Source organism: Myxine glutinosa, chromosome 11 (genome assembly GCF_964187855.1).
Source record: "Myxine glutinosa chromosome 11, kmMyxGlut1.1, whole genome shotgun sequence".
Taxonomy (NCBI): domain Eukaryota; kingdom Metazoa; phylum Chordata; class Myxini; order Myxiniformes; family Myxinidae; genus Myxine; species Myxine glutinosa.
In genome coordinates, this window is record NC_136271.1 from 702,782 (window position 1) to 722,120 (window position 19,339).

At 52.9% G+C, this 19,339-nt stretch overlaps 1 protein-coding gene across 2 annotated transcripts in view; it reads right to left on the bottom strand.

Annotated features, from left to right (window-relative positions):
• Positions 1-1,255: 1,255 nt before the first annotated feature.
• TC2N (tandem C2 domains, nuclear) overlaps positions 1,256-19,339 on the bottom strand; it is an 85,310-nt gene continuing 67,226 nt past the window's right edge. For both annotated transcript variants that reach the window (XM_078786327.1, XM_068130031.2), the window contains exons 8-10: positions 19,046-19,163; positions 3,452-3,660; positions 1,256-2,284 (exon numbers count right to left, since the gene is read on the bottom strand). In XM_078786327.1, coding sequence (XP_078642453.1) covers positions 2,228-2,284; positions 3,452-3,660; positions 19,046-19,163 — 384 coding nt within the window. In that variant the 3' untranslated portion in view covers positions 1,256-2,227. The remainder of the gene's footprint in view (positions 2,285-3,451; positions 3,661-19,045; positions 19,164-19,339) is intronic.

A 19,339-nucleotide genomic window follows, 5' to 3' on the forward strand; every position in this document is an offset into this window, starting at 1 on the left:
GCTTTTTGTTTTCACTATAGGATTGTCGCTTTTTGTTTTCACCATAGGATTGTTGTTTTCAGTATAGGATTGTCGCTTTTTGTTTTCGCTATAGGATTGTCGCTTTTTGTTTTCACCAAAGGATTGTTGTTTTTTGTTTTCACTATAGGATTGTCGCTTTTTGTTTTCACCATAGGATTGTCGCTTTTTGTTTTCACTATAGGATTGTCGCTTTTTGTTTTCACCATAGGATTGTCGCTTTTTGTTTTCACTATAGGATTGTTGTTTTTTGTTTTCACCATAGGATTGTTGTTTTTTGTTTTCACCATAGGATTGTTGTTTTTTGTTTTCACCATAGGATTGTTGTTTTTTGTTTTCACTATAGGATTGTTGTTTTTTGTTTTCACCATAGGATTGTCGCTTTTTGTTTTCACCATAGGATTGTCGCTTTTTGTTTTCCCCATAGGATTGTTGTTTTTTGTTTTCACCATAGGATTGTTGTTTTTTGTTTTCAGTATAGGATTGTTCTTTTTTTTTGTTTCCACCATAGAATTGTTATTTTTTGTTTTCACCATAGGATTGTTATTTTTTCGTTTCCCCATCGGATTGTTGTTTTTTGTTTTCACTATAGGATTGTTGTTTTTTGTTTTCACTACAGGATTGTTCTTTTTTTGTTTTCCCCATTGGATTGTTGTTTTTTGTTTTCGCCATAGGATTGTTGTTTTTTTGTTTTCACTACAGGATTGTTCTTTTTTTGTTTTCCCCATAGGATTGTTGTTTTTTGTTTTCGCCATAGGATTGTTGTTTTTTTGTTTTCCCCATTGGATTGTTGTTTTTTGTTTTCGCCATAGGATTGTTGTTTTTTTGTTTTCCCCATTGGATTGTTGTTTTTTGTTTTCGCCATAGGATTGTTGTTTTTTTGTTTTCATCATATGATTGCTCGGTGTTTTTCATCATAGGCTTCCCAAAAGAGCCTGCTGGCCGACACACCTGCATAAGCCCACCTGCTCATGTTTGGTTGAAGCCCGATGATGCATCGCCCATTGTTGTCCAACATAACATTCTCTCACATCAAAGGCTTTGCCCATAACAATCTAACACGATCTCATTATTTTAAATAATTATACAAGTTATTCCATGAACCATTTCATTTCCTCCACTTCCCATACAACTATACCAACTCGAACATTCCACAAATTTCAGGGCTAATGCGGCAGTCTTCGTATAAGTAATAAATACATACATGTATGACTAATGCAGCAGTAAGGAGGATAAGTCCGAAACTTGATTTACCTTTATTACCTATAGGTCTTGAGCTTTCAGAGTTGTAGCTTTTACCCGATCCAAAATGCAACCCAAAGGCACTTTTTATTTACATTTCATATGTTTATTGGTGATTTGAAAGTTTCATTTTATACATAAGTCACATAAAACTGATTCCAAAGTGAATTACGTGCATGTAAAGGACAATATACGTGATAAAAGTAAACTACCATCCTTAACCATGGCGACTCCCTTCGACAAAACACCCAAATTCCAACGTACTTAGACAGACTCCACCTCCCCTCCACCTCCTTCACCTGTGTTGCTGTAACACTTAGACAGACTCCACCTCCCCGAAACCACCATCCTCCCCTCTACAATTTCCAGCAAAGTAAGCCGAAGGCCTGACAATGACCGCACCTATGAGGCCACGGTACAAACCAATCACCCCTAGTTATGAACAAGAAGGGCACTCGCTAGAGAGCACACACACACCTCCACCAGGCTGAACGGTTTACCTTTTGTATCCCGCTCATAGGTTCGATCCGGATTCAGAACTCAACCAAAATCTGATCGGCTTGTTCCTGTCGCCGAACCAATTCATCCACAACTTTTTGAAATATCCTGCTATATATCATTTTTGGTCCCATCGCCGAATGGTGAAGAATGACTTGTAAAATTAAAACATTCTCGCATCTGGATCTGTATTTGGATGTTCACCAAATTCGAATTCGTAATCACTTCGCCCTCGTCACACATCCGACCAACCTCCACCAAATTTCGGCCCAATCCGTCCACAATCTTTGGAGATATCCTGTTGACAAACACACAGACAAGGCAGACAAACGGACGAGGTGAAAACATAACGTCGGCCCCCTCGGGTGACGGCGGGAATAATGCTTGGAGAGCGACAAACACAAGCCGTCACTCTGGTACTTCGATCAGTGCAAGTGATGCCACATTGTGATGGTCTTGTCCGGGTTGATCACCGTTTGCTCCCATTGCTGCAGAGACGAACCTGGCTGTCAAAACCAAGGGTAACCTGCACGACAATTCACACGGTCATTACATTTCTCCATCCCCTTCCTCCCCCCTCCCCCCATCGTCTATTCATTTCTTTCCTTCTCCCTCATTTCTCTCCCACTGATGTTAAGCTTTCACAATTTAGAATCGATGTACGAACCATGATCTGGATTCAGATACTCCGCAGCCAAAACTAAAACTCTCTTTTTGGGAAATGGTCCATATTCTGGACCTAAATCATGTCGTCTACATCACATGGAGGAAGAACACAGAGAGATTGTTATCCTTGTGAATCCAGAACTCACGATCATCACTAGATGTGTGTGTGTGTGTGTGTGTGTGTGTGTGTGTGTGTGTATCTGTGTGTGTGTGTGTGTGTGTGTGTGTGTGTGTGTGTGTGTGTGTATCTGTGTGTGTGTGTGTGTGTGTGTGTGTGTGTGTGTGTGTGTGTGTGTGTGTGTGTGTGTGTGTGTGTATCTGTGTGTGTGTGTGTGTGGTTTTGCATGAATGTGTTTTTGTTTGAGTGGTGCATGTTGTAAGGGTACGTGGTCGGTTGTTTTTGTTTTTTTTGGTGTGTGAGCGAGTGGATGAGGGGCTATTTATTCTGGGAGTGGCGGTTTTGTTGTTGTTGTTGTTGTTGTTCTCACTGCCTGGGGGTGGGGGTATGTACGCATCCAGGTGCAGCTGCTGCATGTGGATGTGTACGTGCCCCTGCTGGCCCACCTTAGCTGACCGTATCGAGGTTGAAGGGCCGAAACAGGATGATGCTGAGGACCCGGTGAGTGCGGCACACTTGTGACCAGGTGTGTTTTGAACTTATATATATATATATTTGTATTTAAATTGTAAACTTTGATCTGAATTACTCAAGATGCTGAAACACTTTATGATGTCCTTACGTTTTATATGGAAGCGAGGCATCCATCCATCTACTTATCTTCAATCCATCTAGTCATCTTCAATCCAATAACAAAATAAAACAATCCAATAAAATCCAACAAAAGCAGCATTTTGAAGACTAAGTTAGACAAAAAGAAAGCTATGAATGCACAAGATGTGACGATGTAAGGGGTTTTACATTGTACAGGAATCTTGGTGAGCTCGAGGTATATTTTGGGATTTACAGGAAAATGGAAAGATCGATCACAAGTCGGGAGAGGATGGTCAGATAACTTGTAAATCTCACCTTGCCCACAAGATGATAGCGGCGCAAAGCATCACGGTAACCCACACGTACAACGACACTCACACCCAAGAACTTCTGTTCCTTGTTGATGGCCGGCAACGTGAAAGTGTCATCCCAGGACACCGCGCCGGCATGGGTGCGACACGAGTGCGTCTGCCACTTCTCGACACACTCGGATGCGACATGCAGTTCCACCTTTACAAACGTCTCTGCAACAGAGCAAGGAGATACATGTTGCTCATCCCGCTGATGATACGAGAGTCTTTACACAGTGTCCAAAACATCTGAACAGCGTGTGCGCAGATGTGTGCGTACAGTTTGATTTCTTCTCTTCTTAGGACCGACCCATCGTGTTTATTCAGCATACAGGGCCGCACACACATATATATATATATATATATATATATATATATATATATATATATATATATATATATATATATATATATATATATATACACATGCATACATGACATGACATGACATAACATGACGACTCCTTTTTGCACCGTGCCGATACATAGGGCTGCCGAAGCAGTTTCCTGGCTATTGCGCACAATCCCACTCGTCACTCCAATGGCTCATTCATCCCTGCAAGCTGGTACTTATTTTCCCGATCTTGAAAGGATGAAAGACTGAGTCAGCCCACCTGATGTTAGTTCAACAGCATGACAGGGAACTCAGGACCTTACAATCTTAAGCCAGCCACCTTAACCTCACCACCACGTAATAAAATAATACACACACACACACACACACACACACACACACACACACACACACACACACACACACACACACACACACACACATGCGCGCGGCCAAAAGTATGCGGACACCCCTTCTAAATAGTGGATTCGGCTGTTTCAGCCACACCTATTGCTGACAGGTATATATAATCAAGCACACAGCCATTCAAATGTCCATAGACAAACATTGGCAGTAGAATTGCCCGAACTGAAGAGTTCAATGACTTTCAACGTGGCAGCGTCATATGATGCCACCTTTTCAACAAGTCTTCCGTTTCCGATTCCTTGACTTCCGTTTCCGGTTCACCGGGTGAGGTTCTGTGTCATCCGAGCTCGTCCACGTCGATCAAAGTTGTTTTTTTCGAAAAGTTAGGTATTTTGTTTTGCTGTGTTTGTGTCTACTGTGTTTCTGGTTTAATCGTGTTTTGCATTTCGTGCACAACTGTGTATTAGTCATTCTGGTCGTCAGAGTTTTTGGGGCCTGGTTAGCCTCGAGGCCTGCCCAGTGCATCGTATGGTCTTTTGTTATTCACGTTCGATCTCTCTGGATGCTTTTTCACCCCCTACTTTTTCCAGTACCTCTTACCCTTCGTTTGATGTCTTAAATACAAAAAGAAAAAAAAATTATATTAAAGCACGGCGTTACGCGCACTGCTTGCGAGCAAGGAGGAAGCGGACAAGCGGCAACTTATAAGCGTCTTTATTTCAGGAGCTCACTGTAACACTAAGCTGCTCAGGGCTGCGCGCCCCGTGTATATCGTGAGGCCATGCCTCTCTCCCTGGCGTGGCCCATCCCCACTTGGTGTGCGGGGTGATGTCACCACGGCAGTGCTTTCGTGTCCGCCACACGCGCCCCCCCAGAATCCCCGCGCACCTGAAGGGTCAGTTTGCGGGGCAAACGGATGACCCGGCCGAAGCGCACCCTGGCGACTGGCGGCGTCTGGGATGCAGGGATGCCATCTGGGATGCCTCCGGCTGCAGGACCGGGGGGCGGCGGGGCTGGGCGGTGCCGGGGGTCCGCCCGCAGGGGGGCGGCCCCGACGCGGGGGTCGGGCCACTGGCGGTGGATGGTCCACGTCGAGGTGGGCCGGCTTGAGGCGGTCTACAGAAACGCGGTCAGGAGTACCGCCGATGTCCAGGGTGAAGTGCTTCGCCCCGGTCTCCAGCACGCGGAAAGGCCCGTCGTACGGGGCCGCAGTGGTGTCCGGTGGGCATCGTGGCGGACGAAGACGTACTCCGCCGTGCGAAGCTCCGGGGCGACGTGCGTCGGTGGGTGCCCGTGGCATGCCGTTGGCACCGGGGCGAACCTCTGGGCGGTCTCTTGCAGAGCGGAGCGCTGCTGTGCCGCGGACCATGGTGCCGTGGAGTCGGGGAGGAACTCGCCCGGCACCCGCAGCGGTTGCCCGAAGACCAACTCCGCCGCGGATGCACGCAGGTCCTCCTTGGGCACCGTCCGGAGGCCCAGCAGGACCCAGGGGAGCCTGTCGACCCAGCCGCCGTCGCGGAGGGTGGCCCGGAGCGCGGCCTTCAATGAGCGGTGAAATCGCTCACACAGGCCGTTAGCCTGGGGGTGGTAGGCCGTGGTTCAGTGCAGCCGGACCCCGAGCCCCTGCGCGACCGCCCCCCAGAGCTCTGAGGTGAACTGGGGGCCGCGGTCGGACGAGATGTCTGAGGGGGCGCCGAACCGGGCGACCCAGGTGGCGATGAAAGCCTGCGCGACATCGGCCGCCGTCATCGACGCCAAGGGCACGGCCTCCGGCCACCGGGTGGTGCGGTCCACCATGGTGAGGACGTGGGTGAAACCCCGCGAGGGGGGCAGAGGTCCCACCAGGTCCACGTGGACGTGGTCAAACCGGCGTTCCGGCACCGTGAACGGAGCCAACGGGGCCTGGGTGTGCCGGTGCACCTTGGCGCGCTGGCACGCGAGGCACGTCCTGGCCCAGCCGCGGACGGCCTTCCGGAGGCCATGCCAGACAAACTTGTCGGCGATCAACCTTTGGGAGGCCCTCGCGCCCGGGTGGGACAGACCGTGGATGGCGTCAAACACCTGGCGCTGCCAGCCCGCGGGCACGATGGGGCGAGGACGCCCGAGGGAGACGTCGCACAAGAGGGCCGCGCCCGCGCCGTCGAACGGCACCTCGGTGACGCGGAGGCCCGTGACGGCGGTCCGCAAGGCCTGGACGTCGGGGTCAGCGGCCTGGTCCGCTGCCATCTGGGCAGAGTCGATGCCGAGGTGGACTGCGTGGGCGACGGCCCGGGAAAGGCAATCCGCCACAGGGTTGTCCTTCCCCGCGACGTGCCGGATGTCCGTTGTGTACTCGGACACGGCCGAGAGGTGACGCTGCTGCCGGGCCGACCACGGCTCGGTGACCTTGCGCATCGCAAAGATCAGCGGCTTGTGGTTGACGAAGGCCGTGAACGCACGGCCCTCGAGCAGATGGCGGAAGTGCCTGACCGCCAAGTGAAGCCCGAGCAACTCGCGGTCGAAGGTACTGTAACGGCGTTCGGGCGGGCGAAGCTGCCGGCTACAGAACGCCAGCGGTTGCCAAGCTCCACGCACCCATTGCTCGTGCACCGCGCCCACCGCGTAGTCCGAGGCATCGGTGGTGAGGGCGATCGGTGCATCGGGCGCCGGGTGCGCGAGCATGGTGGCGTTAGCCAAGGCGAGCTTCGAGCCCGTGAACGCCGTGTCCATCTGCTCGGTCCAGGTAACGTCGCCTTTGCCCGGCTTACCTCGGAGAGCTTCGTGCAGGGGGCGCAGGAGCTGGGCGATACGGGGCAGGAACCGATGGTAAAAGTTCACCATGCCCAGGAACTCCTGCAGCCCTCTGATCGTGCGGGGGCGCGGAAACCCCTTCACCGCCTCCACCTTGGCCGGCATGGGGACGGCCCCGTGCCTGGTGACACGGTGCCCCAGAAAATCGATTATGGCGGCGCCGAACCGGCACTTTGCGGGGTTCACAATCAGGCCATGCTGGCCCAGGCGTTCGAAGAGCGTGCGGAGGTGGCGTAGGTGCTCTTCGCGGGACGCGCTGGCGACGAGGATATCGTCCAGGTAGACGTAGACAAAATCCAAGTCGCGCAGGACGCTGTCCATCAGTCGCTGGAACGCCTGAGCCGCATTCTTCAGACCGAAGGGCATGCGCAGGAACTCGAAGAGTCCGAATGGCGTGATGACCGCCGTCTTTGGGACGTCATCCGGCCTGACGGGGACCTGATGGTAGCCGCGTATGAGGTCCACCTTCGAGAAGAAGGAAATGCCCGCCAAACGGGCAGAAAAGTCCTGAATGTGGGGGACGGGGTAGCGGTCGGGAGTCGTGGCGTCATTGAGACGGCGATAGTCCCCGCACGGTCGCCATCCCCCGCCGGGCTTCGGCACGATGTGCAGCGGCGACGCCCAAGCGCTCTCTGAGCGCCGAACGATGCCGAGTCGCTCCAGGGTAGCGAACGCCGCTTTTGCCACCGCCAGCTTTGTCGGCTCGAGGCGGCGTGCCCGGGCGTAGACCGGTGGCCCGAAGGTGTGGATGTGATGGGCCACCCCGTGCTTGACGGCCCCCGCCGAGAAGGTGGGCCGCGTGAGGGCCGGGAAGCCGGCGAGGAGGCGGGTGAATGCGTCCGCTGCCCGAAGCGTACAGACCAACGTGGCCGGAACCGAACCGTTCGGCAAGCCGCTTGGCAAGCCGCTCGTTGAGCTGCTCGACGAGCTGGGCAGCGCACAAGCGAGCGAGCTGAACGTCTCGGCCTGGACAAGACGTCTGTGCTTTACGTCGACCAGGAGCCCATTAGCGCACAGCAAGTCCGCGCCAAGCAGTGCCATGGGCACGTCGGCGGTGACGAACGTCCATCGGAAAACCTGCCCTCCGAACCGCAGAGAGAGGCAGCGTTTTCCGTACGTACGGATGGGCGTCCCGTTCGCGGCAAGCAGCGCGGGGCCCCCGCCCGCGGCGTGCTTGTCTGACGTACCGGCGGGAACGACACTCACCTGCGCTCCCGTGTCGCACAGGTAACGGCGCCCGGATAAGGTGTCCGTTATGAACAGCAGGCTGCTCGAACGGCCGGCGCTCATCGCCACTATTGAGGGCCGGCCCGGGCGGTTCCCGACCTGTTGAATGAGCATGGCGGATGACACTGCCGAGCCTCGTGGCCGAACTTGGCGTGGAACCAGCACCAGGTGGTGGAGCTGGAGGAGCGCGGCTGGCTCAGCCAGGCCGGTGGCGTTGGCGGGTTTCCCCGCCATGGCGGTTTTCGCCGCGGCGGTGGGCGGGGCGTGGCGGCGGTCACGAGGTGCATATCAGCATGCTGCGTATGCTGTGTAAGCTGATGCTGTGGATCAGCATCATCAGCAGCATCAGCCTCGAGGTCCGTGACGGCTGCAAAGTACCTGTCCGCCTCGGCTGCCAATGCTCGGGGTTCCGTTAGCGCGGTCCCGGCCAACGCGAGGCGAACCTGCGCTGGAAGTTGGCGATGGAAAAGCGCCCGGAATAGAGAACCGGGGGCTTCGTCGCCCAACAGTGACAGCATATGGTCCATTCGGACCGACGGGCGTGTGTCGCCGAGCTCGGGGAGATCCAGGAGGCGGTCGGCCCGTGCGTCGTCCGTGAGGCCGAACGTGGCTAGGAGTAGCCGCTTGAGTGCCTCGTACTTGTGGCCGTCCGGTGGGTGGCGAAGGACGGACACAACTCGAGCGGCCGTGCCGGGCCCGAGGGAGGCGACGACGTGGCAGTAGCGCGTGTCGTCGCCGGTGAGGCGCCGAAGCTGAAATTGGGCTTCGGCTTGGACGAACCAGACTTCGGCCTGGGCCTCCCAAAATTCGGGAAGTTTGATGAAGTTGGCCATGGCAATGGCGTCGTGTGTGGAAGGATCACTCCAGCAGATCCAACGTCGAGGGTCACCAGTAAAGCGCGGCGTTACGCGCGCTGCTTGCGAGCAAGGAGGAAGCGGACAAGCGGCAACTTATAAGCGTCTTTATTTCAGGAGCTCACTGTAACACTAAGCCGCTCAGGGCTGCGCGCCCCGTGTATATCGTGAGGCCACGCCTCTCTCCCTGGCATGGCCCATCCCCACTTGGTGTGCGGGGTGATGTCACCACGTCAGTGCTTTTGTGTCCGCCACAATATGAAAATAATAATGACCTTCTCTCCCCGTGGTCTTCCCGCACGTATCCACGTGTTCTTCCCTCCCCCGCCCATGTCCACGTGTTCTTCCCTCCCCCGCCCCTGTCTACGTGTTCTTCCCTTGCCCGCCCGTGTCCACGTGTTCTTCCCTCCCCCACCCGTGTCCACGTTCTCTTCCCTCCCCCGCCCGTGTCCACATGCTCTTCCCTCCCCCGCCCGTGTCCAAGTGCTCTTCCCTCCCCCGCCCGTGTCCACGTGCTCTTCGCTCCCCCGCCCATGTCCACGTGCTCTTCCCTCCCCCGCCCGTGTCCACGTGCTCTTCCCTCCCCCGCCCGTGTCCACGTGCTCTTCCCTCCCCCGCCCGTCTCCACGTGCTCTTCCCTCCCCCGCCCGTGTCCACGTGCTCTTCCCTCCCCCGCCCGTGTCCACGTGCTCTTCCCTCCCCCGCCCGTGTCCACATGCTCTTCGCTCCCCCGCACGTGTCCACGTGCTCTTCCCTCCCCCGCCCGTGTCCCTGTGCTCTTCCCTCCCCCGCCCGTGTCCACGTGGTCTTCCCTCCCCCACCCGTGTCCACGTGCTCTTCCCTCCCCCGCCCGTGTCCATGTGCTCTTCGCTCCCCCCGCCCGTGTCCACGTGCTCTTCCCTCCCCCGCCCGTGTCCGCGTGCTCTTCCCTCCCCCCCCCCCCCGTGTCCGCGTGCTCTTCCCTCCCCCACCCGTGTCCGCGTGCTCTTCCCTCCCCTGCCTGTGTCCACGTGCTCTTCCCTCCCCCGCCCGTGTCCGCGTGCTCTTCCCTCCCCCGCCCGTGTCCGCGTGCTCGTCCCCTCCCCCGCCCGTGTCCGCGTGCTCTTCCCTCCCCCGCCCGTGTCCGCGTGCTCGTCCCTCCCCCTCCCCCGCCCGTGTCCACGTGCTCTTCCCTCCCCCGCCCGTGTCCCCGTGCTCTTCCCTCCCCCGCCCGTATCCCCATGCTCTTCCCTCCCCCGCCCATATCCCTGTGCTCTTCCCTCCCCCGCCCGTGTCCCCGTGCTCTTCCCTCCCCCGCCCGTGTCCGCGTGCTCTTCCCTCCACCGCCCGTGTCCGCGTGCTCTTCCCTCCCCCGCCCGTGTCCGCGTGCTCTTCCCTCCCCCGCCCGTGTCCGCGTGCTCTTCCCTCCCCCGCCCGTGTCCGCGTGCTCTTCCCTCCCCCGCCCGCGTCCGCGTGCTCTTCCCTCCCTCGCCCGCGTCCGCATGCTCTTCCCTCCCCCGCCCGCGTGCTCTTCCCTCCCCCGCCCGCGTCCGCGTGCTCTTCCCTCCCCCGCCCGCGTCCGCGTGCTCTTCCCTCCCCCGCCCGCGTCTGCGTGCTCTTGCCTCCCCCGCCCACGTCCACATGTTCTTCCCTCCCCCGCCCGTGACCACGTGTTCTTCCCTCCCCCGCCCGTGTCCACGTGTTCTTCCCTCCCCCGCCCGTGTCCACGTGTTCTTCCCTCCCCCGCCCGTGTCCACGTGTTCTTCCCTCCCCCGCCCGTGTCCAGGTGTTCTTCCCTCCCCCGCCCACGTCCACATGTTCTTCCCTCCCCCGCCCGTGACCACGTGTTCTTCCCTCCCCCGCCCGTGTCCACGTGTTCTTCCCTCCCCCACCCGTGTCCACGTGTTCTTCCCTCCCCCGCCCGTGTCCAGGTGTTCTTCCCTCCCCCGCCCGTGTCCACGTGTTCTTCCCTCCCCCGCCTGTGTCCACGTGTTCAACCGGTGGTTTTTCTTTTAAAATGTTTAAACTCCCCCCCTGCCATGTTGTATTCCTTTGTATACAATAACTTGCTTTTTTTCTTCCTGTTCAAAAGGCTGCACTCAATTTGCTCATTAAATCCTTCCATCACGAGAAAAAAAATTCCATCTCGTACAATTCTCTTTCCTTCTTCATTCTCTAAACTCACACTCATTCCACTCCTCGTCAAACATTCTCAAACAGATCTCTGGTTTGAATATCTCAAGAAACCCAGTCTGTAATAAATGTTCGATTTTCTTTAATCATTCAAAACTTTCAAATTTCCCTCCTCACTCCTCAAATCTCCCCTCACCCCACCCCTTCAAAACACCCACCTCACCATTTTTCTTCCATTCTCCCCTCTCACCCCTCCTCAAAGTTGCCTCTTAACTCCTCCACAAAGCTGCCTCCTCCCCACTTCCTCTCCCTTCCAACTGATACCTCCACATCCTCCAACCTTCGACTTCACTCTGCCGCCCCTCAAACAACACATCATTGTGCCTCATCCCATCAACATCAAACCTTTTGTCCTCCTCATCCTTTCCCTTCTCCTAGCTTTCCTGCAATCTTTGACACACTGTCAACAGCTCTCCCTACCTCCTCCTCGCCTCCCTCATCTTTCCATACACCTCCCCTACCCTGTCCTGTATCCGATGTTCCCCCTCCCTCTTCCTTAATGATATGGACCTCACACATCCGGGGCCTTCGCTCAAACCAGACTGATCTCTCCATACAGGTTGCTTTAGACAAACCAAACGTAATCTGCTTAACAGAAACTTTCCTCCTTCAAGATGTCTGATTCCTTAATTTCTCTCATTTGCATCTCACTTTTTCTAATTTCTCATTTCTCATTTACGATTTCTCATTTACATCTCGCTGTCTGACAACATGGACCAACATCTATCGACTCATCCCAACTCTCTTTTCCTCATATGTGGTGACTTCAACTGTCATCATGCCAGCTGGCTCGGTGTGGGTTCCTCTCTCACCAGCCATGGCACCTCAGCAAAGGACTTTTGCGACTCATTGGGACTGACACAATCTGTCAATTTCCTGACCCGGATCTCAGTCAATGGAGTATCTTCTCTTCTAGACTTGGTCATGACTGACTTCCCTGCAAATGCCTGTTGTTCTTCTGCTCCAATCGGTTCATCTGATCATGTGCTTGTTAAAGTGGACATCTCTCTGGCCATTCTCAGAGAGCGTCCTCAGCTTCGACAAGTCTGGCATTTCACTCAGGCCGACTAGCATGGTCTTCAGGCAGCCATCAATCACCTGGACTGGTCTCCCATCTCCACTGCCTCTGACATCAACTTATCCTCGGAATTCTTCCAAAGAAAACTGCTCTCTCTCATGCACAGATTTATCCCATCTAGTCTTCAGTTGTCATACCCTTCCTCCCGTCCACGGTACACAGAATCTTGTGGTGAGGCAGTTGCCCTGAAACAACCTGCCTTTGCCTCTTGGAAGGCAAATCCAACAGAAGGCAATCTCAGTTCCTTTCACAAAGCCGGGAACAAGTGTGTCTACCCTCAGGAAAACCAGGAAACATTATCTCTCTACTCTCAGCACTGAACTCTCAAACCTGTCTCCCTCTTCCAAATCGTGGTGGCATCTGGTGAAATCTGTTTCTGGTGTTTGTTGCCCTTCCATCCCTTCCCTTACCTCAAACGGCTACACAGCCGACACCGCACGTGAAAAAGCTGAATGCCTCAACTCTGTGTTTGCCTCAAAATCTTGTGTCCCAAACCCATCTCTCTCTGTTCCCACCTTTCCCAGTCGAACGCAACTGCTCCATGACCCTGTGTCCTTCTCTCCTGACAAGGTGGAGAAGTTTCTATCAAACCTCGATTCTGATTCTGCAACTGGACCAGACGGCATCAGCCCACGGGTCCTAAAATCCTGCGCTGCATCTTTTTCACATCCTCTCTCTGTTCTTTTCTCCCTCTCTTTTGCTCAAGGTCATCCACCATCTGCTTGGAAATCAGCCAACATCACCGCTTTACATAAAAAAAGGTGCAAAAACAGATCCTTGCAACTACAGACCAATCAGCCTGCTCCCAATCATCAGCAAGGTCATGGAATCCATCATTGCTTCTGATATTAAATCCTTCCTCTTCTCCAATGGCTTGATCTCGGATTATCAATTTGGATTCAGACCAGGTCACTCTACTCTGGGCATGCTGCTTCTGCTGTCTCAACAATGGATGGAGGCCCTCAATGCCAAACAGGAAATCAGAGCCGTCGCCCTTGACATATCTCATGCCATCGATACGGTCTGGCACCCCGCTCTTCTCACCAAACTCTCCTCCTATGGTATCCATGGAAATCTCCACGCATGGCTTGTGGACTTCCTTTCTTGTCACAGTCAACGTGTGGCCCTGAATGGATTTCTCTCATCTCCCCTTCCTGTTAAGGCTGGAGCTCCTCAAGACAGTGTTCTGGGCCTAGTGCTTTTTTTTTTGTATTCATCAATGATCTTTCCGACTCTCTGCAAAATCCTCTCTATCTCTTTGCTGATGACTCCACTCTCTGCCACTTCATATCTCACCCCTCAGCTGGCCTCCAAAGCCAGTCACTGACTGGACATCCTCCATCATGCGAAGTTCTTCCTTGGCACAACTGAGCTCCTCACCACATACAAGGCTTTCATCCGTAGCTCAATGGAATACTGCTCTCCACTCTGGGCTGGTGCTCCTGCCTCACACCTAGCTCGGCTTCATGCTGTAGAAACCAAAGCTTTCAGAATCATTGGTATCTCCAGCGATGAAGCTGATTCTAAGGGCCTTTCACTCTGTCACCGCAGGCAGGTTGGTGGTCTTTCTGTCTTCTACCGACTCCTCTCTGGCCTAGCTCCCCCAGCTCTGTCTGTGTTGTGTCCCCCAAATATTCCTGCAGGACGCACAAGAACTGCCAGCAACCTTCTTATGGTTAAACTGCCAAAATCAAGACTCTCTGCTCACCTTCACTCTTTCATTCCTCTTTTTTCCCACCTCTGGAACAAACTCCCACACTCTGTTCAATCCCACTCCTCCCTCCAGGTCTTTAAAACAGCTGTTCACCACCATCTGTCTTCCCCCATCCAAAACCTTGATATTTTCTACCCCCTTTAATACACCCCAAATCCACATCTTTCAATCCCCGACTTCATTCCGAAAATTCCTTGTAGTGTCATTTTGTTTTGTACCGTGTACCACTTCCCTCCCCCTCCCCCCCTCCCCCCCCCCCCACCCCCAGCCCTTCCCTTCAAACAGATCTCCCGTGTTGGAGGATACTGAGGAGCACTTACCTCAATGGATCCCACCGGCAGTCCTCAAACCTGCGGAAAATAACTCCCACTAAACTGATTTAAAATGTACAAAAAGAAACAGGTTTTATTAAAAGAAATGCCGGTAACAAAGAAACACACGATCAAATAATTTCCCAAATTGGGACGTCCCCACAGACCTGAAACACAGACACAGAGAAAGATAACTGAAAATAATGTGTGTGTGGGTGCACCTAACTCTGATCACTGGTGGGGTCTCGTCAGGGGTCGTCAGAATCGGCCAGGGTGTTGGGGAAACCGCCCGGTCGCTGGCGGGAACCGCTCGCTCCCGCGCTGTTAGGCCTCCCTCCGCCCTCGTTCACTCAACCGCGACTGCTGGCACGCAACAGGCCTTCCGTGTGAATCGAACGGGCTGCGTCCAGCTCGCTCCTCCAGCCATGCCCGTCTTCGTCGTCTTTGGTGGGAAACTGCAGCCCTCGGTCCGCGGCTCTGCCGCTGCCTCTGCATGTCTATCAGTGGTGCCTCCGAACCCGGTCGGTCCAATTGCTTCCTGGAGCCTGTCGTCCAAGCACAATCGTTCACTTTATTTTCCAGAGCGAGAGAGATAAATGCCGACTGCTGCGATCCAGATCAGACACAGAGAGAAGCGAAGCGCAGACCAAAGCGAAGCGCAGAGCAAAGCGAAGCGACGAAGAAGAGAGCAAAATGTCCGCTAGCGCGTTCTTTTATCACCCAGGCTCTTCCGTCATTTGTCCTCCTCGCCAATAAGCGAGTTGCTTCTTATCATTCTTAAGTCGCTCCATTCCTCATCCCTCAGATCGGCAGTCTGCAGCCTCCTCACCCTCTTACGATGTCTCTCCGAAAAGACCGACTGGACAACCCTCCCATCCACTTTCTGAATAATCCTCTCCAAGAAGTTCTGTCACTCAAGCTTTTGGGTCTCACTATCTGCCATGATCTTTCCTGGGAAAACCACATTTCAAATCTGGCCTCCAAAGCCAGTCGCCGACTGGGCATCCTCCGTCGTGTGAAGTCCTTCCTTGGCACACCTGAGCTCCTCACCACATACAAGGCTTTCATCCGCAGCTCAATGGAATACTGCTCTCCCCTCTGGGCCGGTGCTCCTGCCTCACACCTAGCTCGTCTTCACGCTGTTGAAACCAAAGCGTTCAGAATCATTGGAATCTCCCGTGATGAAGCTAACTCCAAAGGCCTTTCACTCACTCAAAACAGGCAGGTTGGTGGTCTTTCCGTCTTTTACCGACTCCTCTCTGGCCTTGCCCCCCCCCCCCCCCCCAGCTCTCTCTGGGCTCTGTCCCCCAAATATTCCTACAGGTCGCACAAGATCTGCCTGCAACCCTCTTATGGTTAAACTGCCAAAATCAAGACTCTCTGCTCACCTTCACTCCTTCATTCCGCTTTTCTCCCACCTCTGGAACAAACTCCCTCACTCTCTTCAATCCCACTCCACCCTCCAGGTCTTTAAAACAGCTGTTCACCACCATCTCTTATCTTCCCCCATCCAAAACCTTGATCTTTTCTACCCCCGCTAATTTCACCCCAAATCCACTTTTTTGAAATACCAACTTCTGTCTGGGAAGTCCTTGGTGTTCTTGTGTTTTATACTTCTCCCACCCCCCCCACCCCCCTTCCCACGCCTCCTCCCCCCCCCCCCCCCCCACACATCTCCCTGCTCTCAAATGTTATGTTTGTGTGCTTCCCCTTCTCTCCCCATCTTGTCTTCCGCTCCCTCTTTTGATATATTTTGTTTGTCTGGTTGATTTGTTTGTGAAATAAATGTTAGCTCTTTCACGAGCCTCGATTCAGTATACAAAAAATAATAATAATAATCAGTCCTCCTGTCAGTCCGATTGGCGAGCCGCCAATCAGGGCTCGAGGGGAGTGACTTACCACTGCGGCAAAAGGCGGGGTTTGGAACACTCGAGTCTGGCTAGGGCGGGGCCATATAACCCTATGCCCAGAGCCCCCCACCTCAGTTATGAGTTGAGCTGGAGTCAGATCCCAGATGAGTTGCGCAGCCCATGAGTACAGTTGAGTTACGAGAGGAGACGCGCTGAGTTGAGGTGAGTTCAGAAGGAGATGTGCATAACCCCGTTGTACACGAACTTGCCCTGCTCCCCGCACTCTGCGCAGTATTAATCGCGCTGTAAAGACGACCCACGCCGGGCCACAGACGCGCGATATTTCCTCCTGCCTGCCTTTGCCCGATACGCGCCGCGAGGATTTTCCCGCCTGCCTGCCTTCGCCGGGACTCGTGCTGTGACCGCCAGGGGGCCAGGACCGGGTGAGCTGTTCCTGGAGCGACCGAAGCAGGCGCGTTCGGCGCGGGAACATTCTTCTTCCATTTCCCCATGTGAGTGATCGGGCCCGTGTCTGGGAAAAATAAGTTAAGATTGATTAAGTCTGCTCTGTGTCCCTTTCCTTCTACCAATCATTGTAACTAGTGTAAATAAACCCTGTTATTCCTTCTGATTTGACCGTTTTGTCTCTTCCATCATTGGCTTAGCATGGTACGAATTGGATCGCTCTAATCGGGTTTTCTAGAAAAGTAACAGCACGAGTCACGTGGTACACCATCCGCTCGGGCATACGCAATTACGCGTGGTTCGTGCGAGACTCGATCCCCGCTGCTGCTGCGGCGTGGGTACTCAAGATACGTGTGAAATTGTCCCGAAACCCTTTTCCACGTCTGCCCGGAAGTGGCGAATCGGTCTCGTGGTTTTGCAGACCCAGAGGGAAAAAGGGGCTCAATCTCCCCTTTGTAAGGGAACGGGCTTCGAAAAACCGCAACAATATATATATATATATATATATATATATATATATATATATATATATATATACATATATGTATATATATATATATACATATATGTATGTATATATATATATACATATATGTATGTATATATATATATACACACACACACACGTAGTCGTGGCCAAAATATTGGCACCCTTGCACCTTTTTCAAATAACTCACAATTTTCTCCAAAAATAAGTTGAAATTGATAAAAGTATTTGGTCTCCACAACTCTTTATTTCACTATTAATATTGCAGAACCTGGAAGAAATGGTGCATTATTTGAAAAACGTGCAAGGGTGCCAATATTTTGGGGCTAGGCAATGATTACCTTTGTCCAGGTAGAAGTGTATAGATTACCATGCTCGTATGTCGTGATGAAGAAGAAGAACCCCCATGTACCATAAGTAGGGAATCCATTTGGACTGGATGTCGTGTTATAGTATCTTTGTCCTCATGAGGGGGGTGTGGTTGTGTTAATTAGTTCGGGATTAATGGTAAATCCCCTGTATGTAATTGCCTCTGTTATTTCCCCTCTGTTCCTAATGACAATGCAGCGCGCACACATATATAGCCAGACCAGCCAGGCATTATAACAACAAATAAAAGGAACCGGAACAGGACATTGTAAACTACCGCTGATACCACCGACCTTGTGATCACAAAGGCCGGCAAGTGGCGATGAGGCCACGCCCCGAAGAACGATTGGTCAGGACGGCGATAGAGTGATGTGGTGGCAGCCGTTGATTAGACCACGCGCGGACATTGTCGGGTGACCTAAGAGCCTAGAGAACAAAAGACTGTGTTCCGACATTTTCTCTCTTTTCTTTTTCTCTTTGGGTCCTGGCTTTGGTGGTGAACGGTTGTGTCCCGACATGTTGTCTCTCTCTCTCTCTCTCTCTCCAGGCTGGCCTCCATTGCGAACGGTTGATCATTGCTCTGTCTGCTTTGGGATTCATAAAGAACGGGCACATATATGGTGGCTCTTGCGTGGGGATTTCATCACGAGCAGTGGCATTCATTATCGCTCTTGCAGACATCGGAGTCGGCATTTTATACCCCTGGTTTGGGTTTCGATGATCGTGAGTTGGGGAGGTTGCAGCTCGTGGATTCTGGTGCCCTGAGAGACGTTGTTGATATGAGAAGCGGACAACGAGGACGAGCGTAGCTGGAGTGACCGAACGGCGCGCTAGGTCCTGTTCCAACTTGAACTGTGAACTGTTGAACAGACTGTGCGCCAACCAGTGTGCTGTTCCCACACAAGGACACGGGGGCTGTGACGATTCACGACGGGGTTCAAGAGATGCTCAGAGCTAAGTAACACGCTTATTTTCACATTTATTTTTCCCCTTGTGTGTATACTGGTCCATATGGGAGCGCTCCATTTAGTTTTATCGTACATTTCCTTGTTGCCTGCATTTATTTTTATTAATCATTTTTATTGTACATTTGAATTCCGTGTCGGTTGGCGGTGATACCAGATTCGAAGACGTCCAGTGGGGTCCATGAAGGTAAGAGATTCGCTGCACTCCCCCCCCCCCCCCCCCCCCATGCACATTAACTCCTTCATATTTGAATTGAACGCCTCGGATTGTTAAGCTTGCTCAGCTAATCCATTCCCAGGGGTGTTCACCCCAGGAACGCGACAGTACATACATACATATGCGACACAATATAAAATACATACATTTTCATGTGTTCATGTATTTGGTGACTATTTATCTCCACTTTTGCAACTTGTACTGAAGTGGTATACTCTGAAAAGAGCTTGTACCTTTAACTTGTTTGACATGCTAATTAATTCCGAGCTAGATCCTCAATCTGCTCACTCAGTAGTGTTTAACTCAACACTGACCTCCATAACCTCCCAGAACGAATTTCATCAAACATCCATGACTTACTTCCATTCATGACTCCAGAGACCTTCCGTAAATTCTTTGCCTCCAGCACCTGCACCGCAATGGTTCCATCGGACAAGTTCAGGCAGGTACCCAGTTGTAGCTCGCCTCCAGCAATCACCTGTTGTACAAGGTTCCACTAAACGAACACTTACATGTAGTGGATATGAAAAATGTCGTACAAATGTGTCACACTATCGTCGATTGGATTTGTCATCAATACATTTGATATTTGTACACCTTCAGCTCTATATCTCCCTGGCTCATACTCATCCTGTTTAATGTTGATTCATTCCC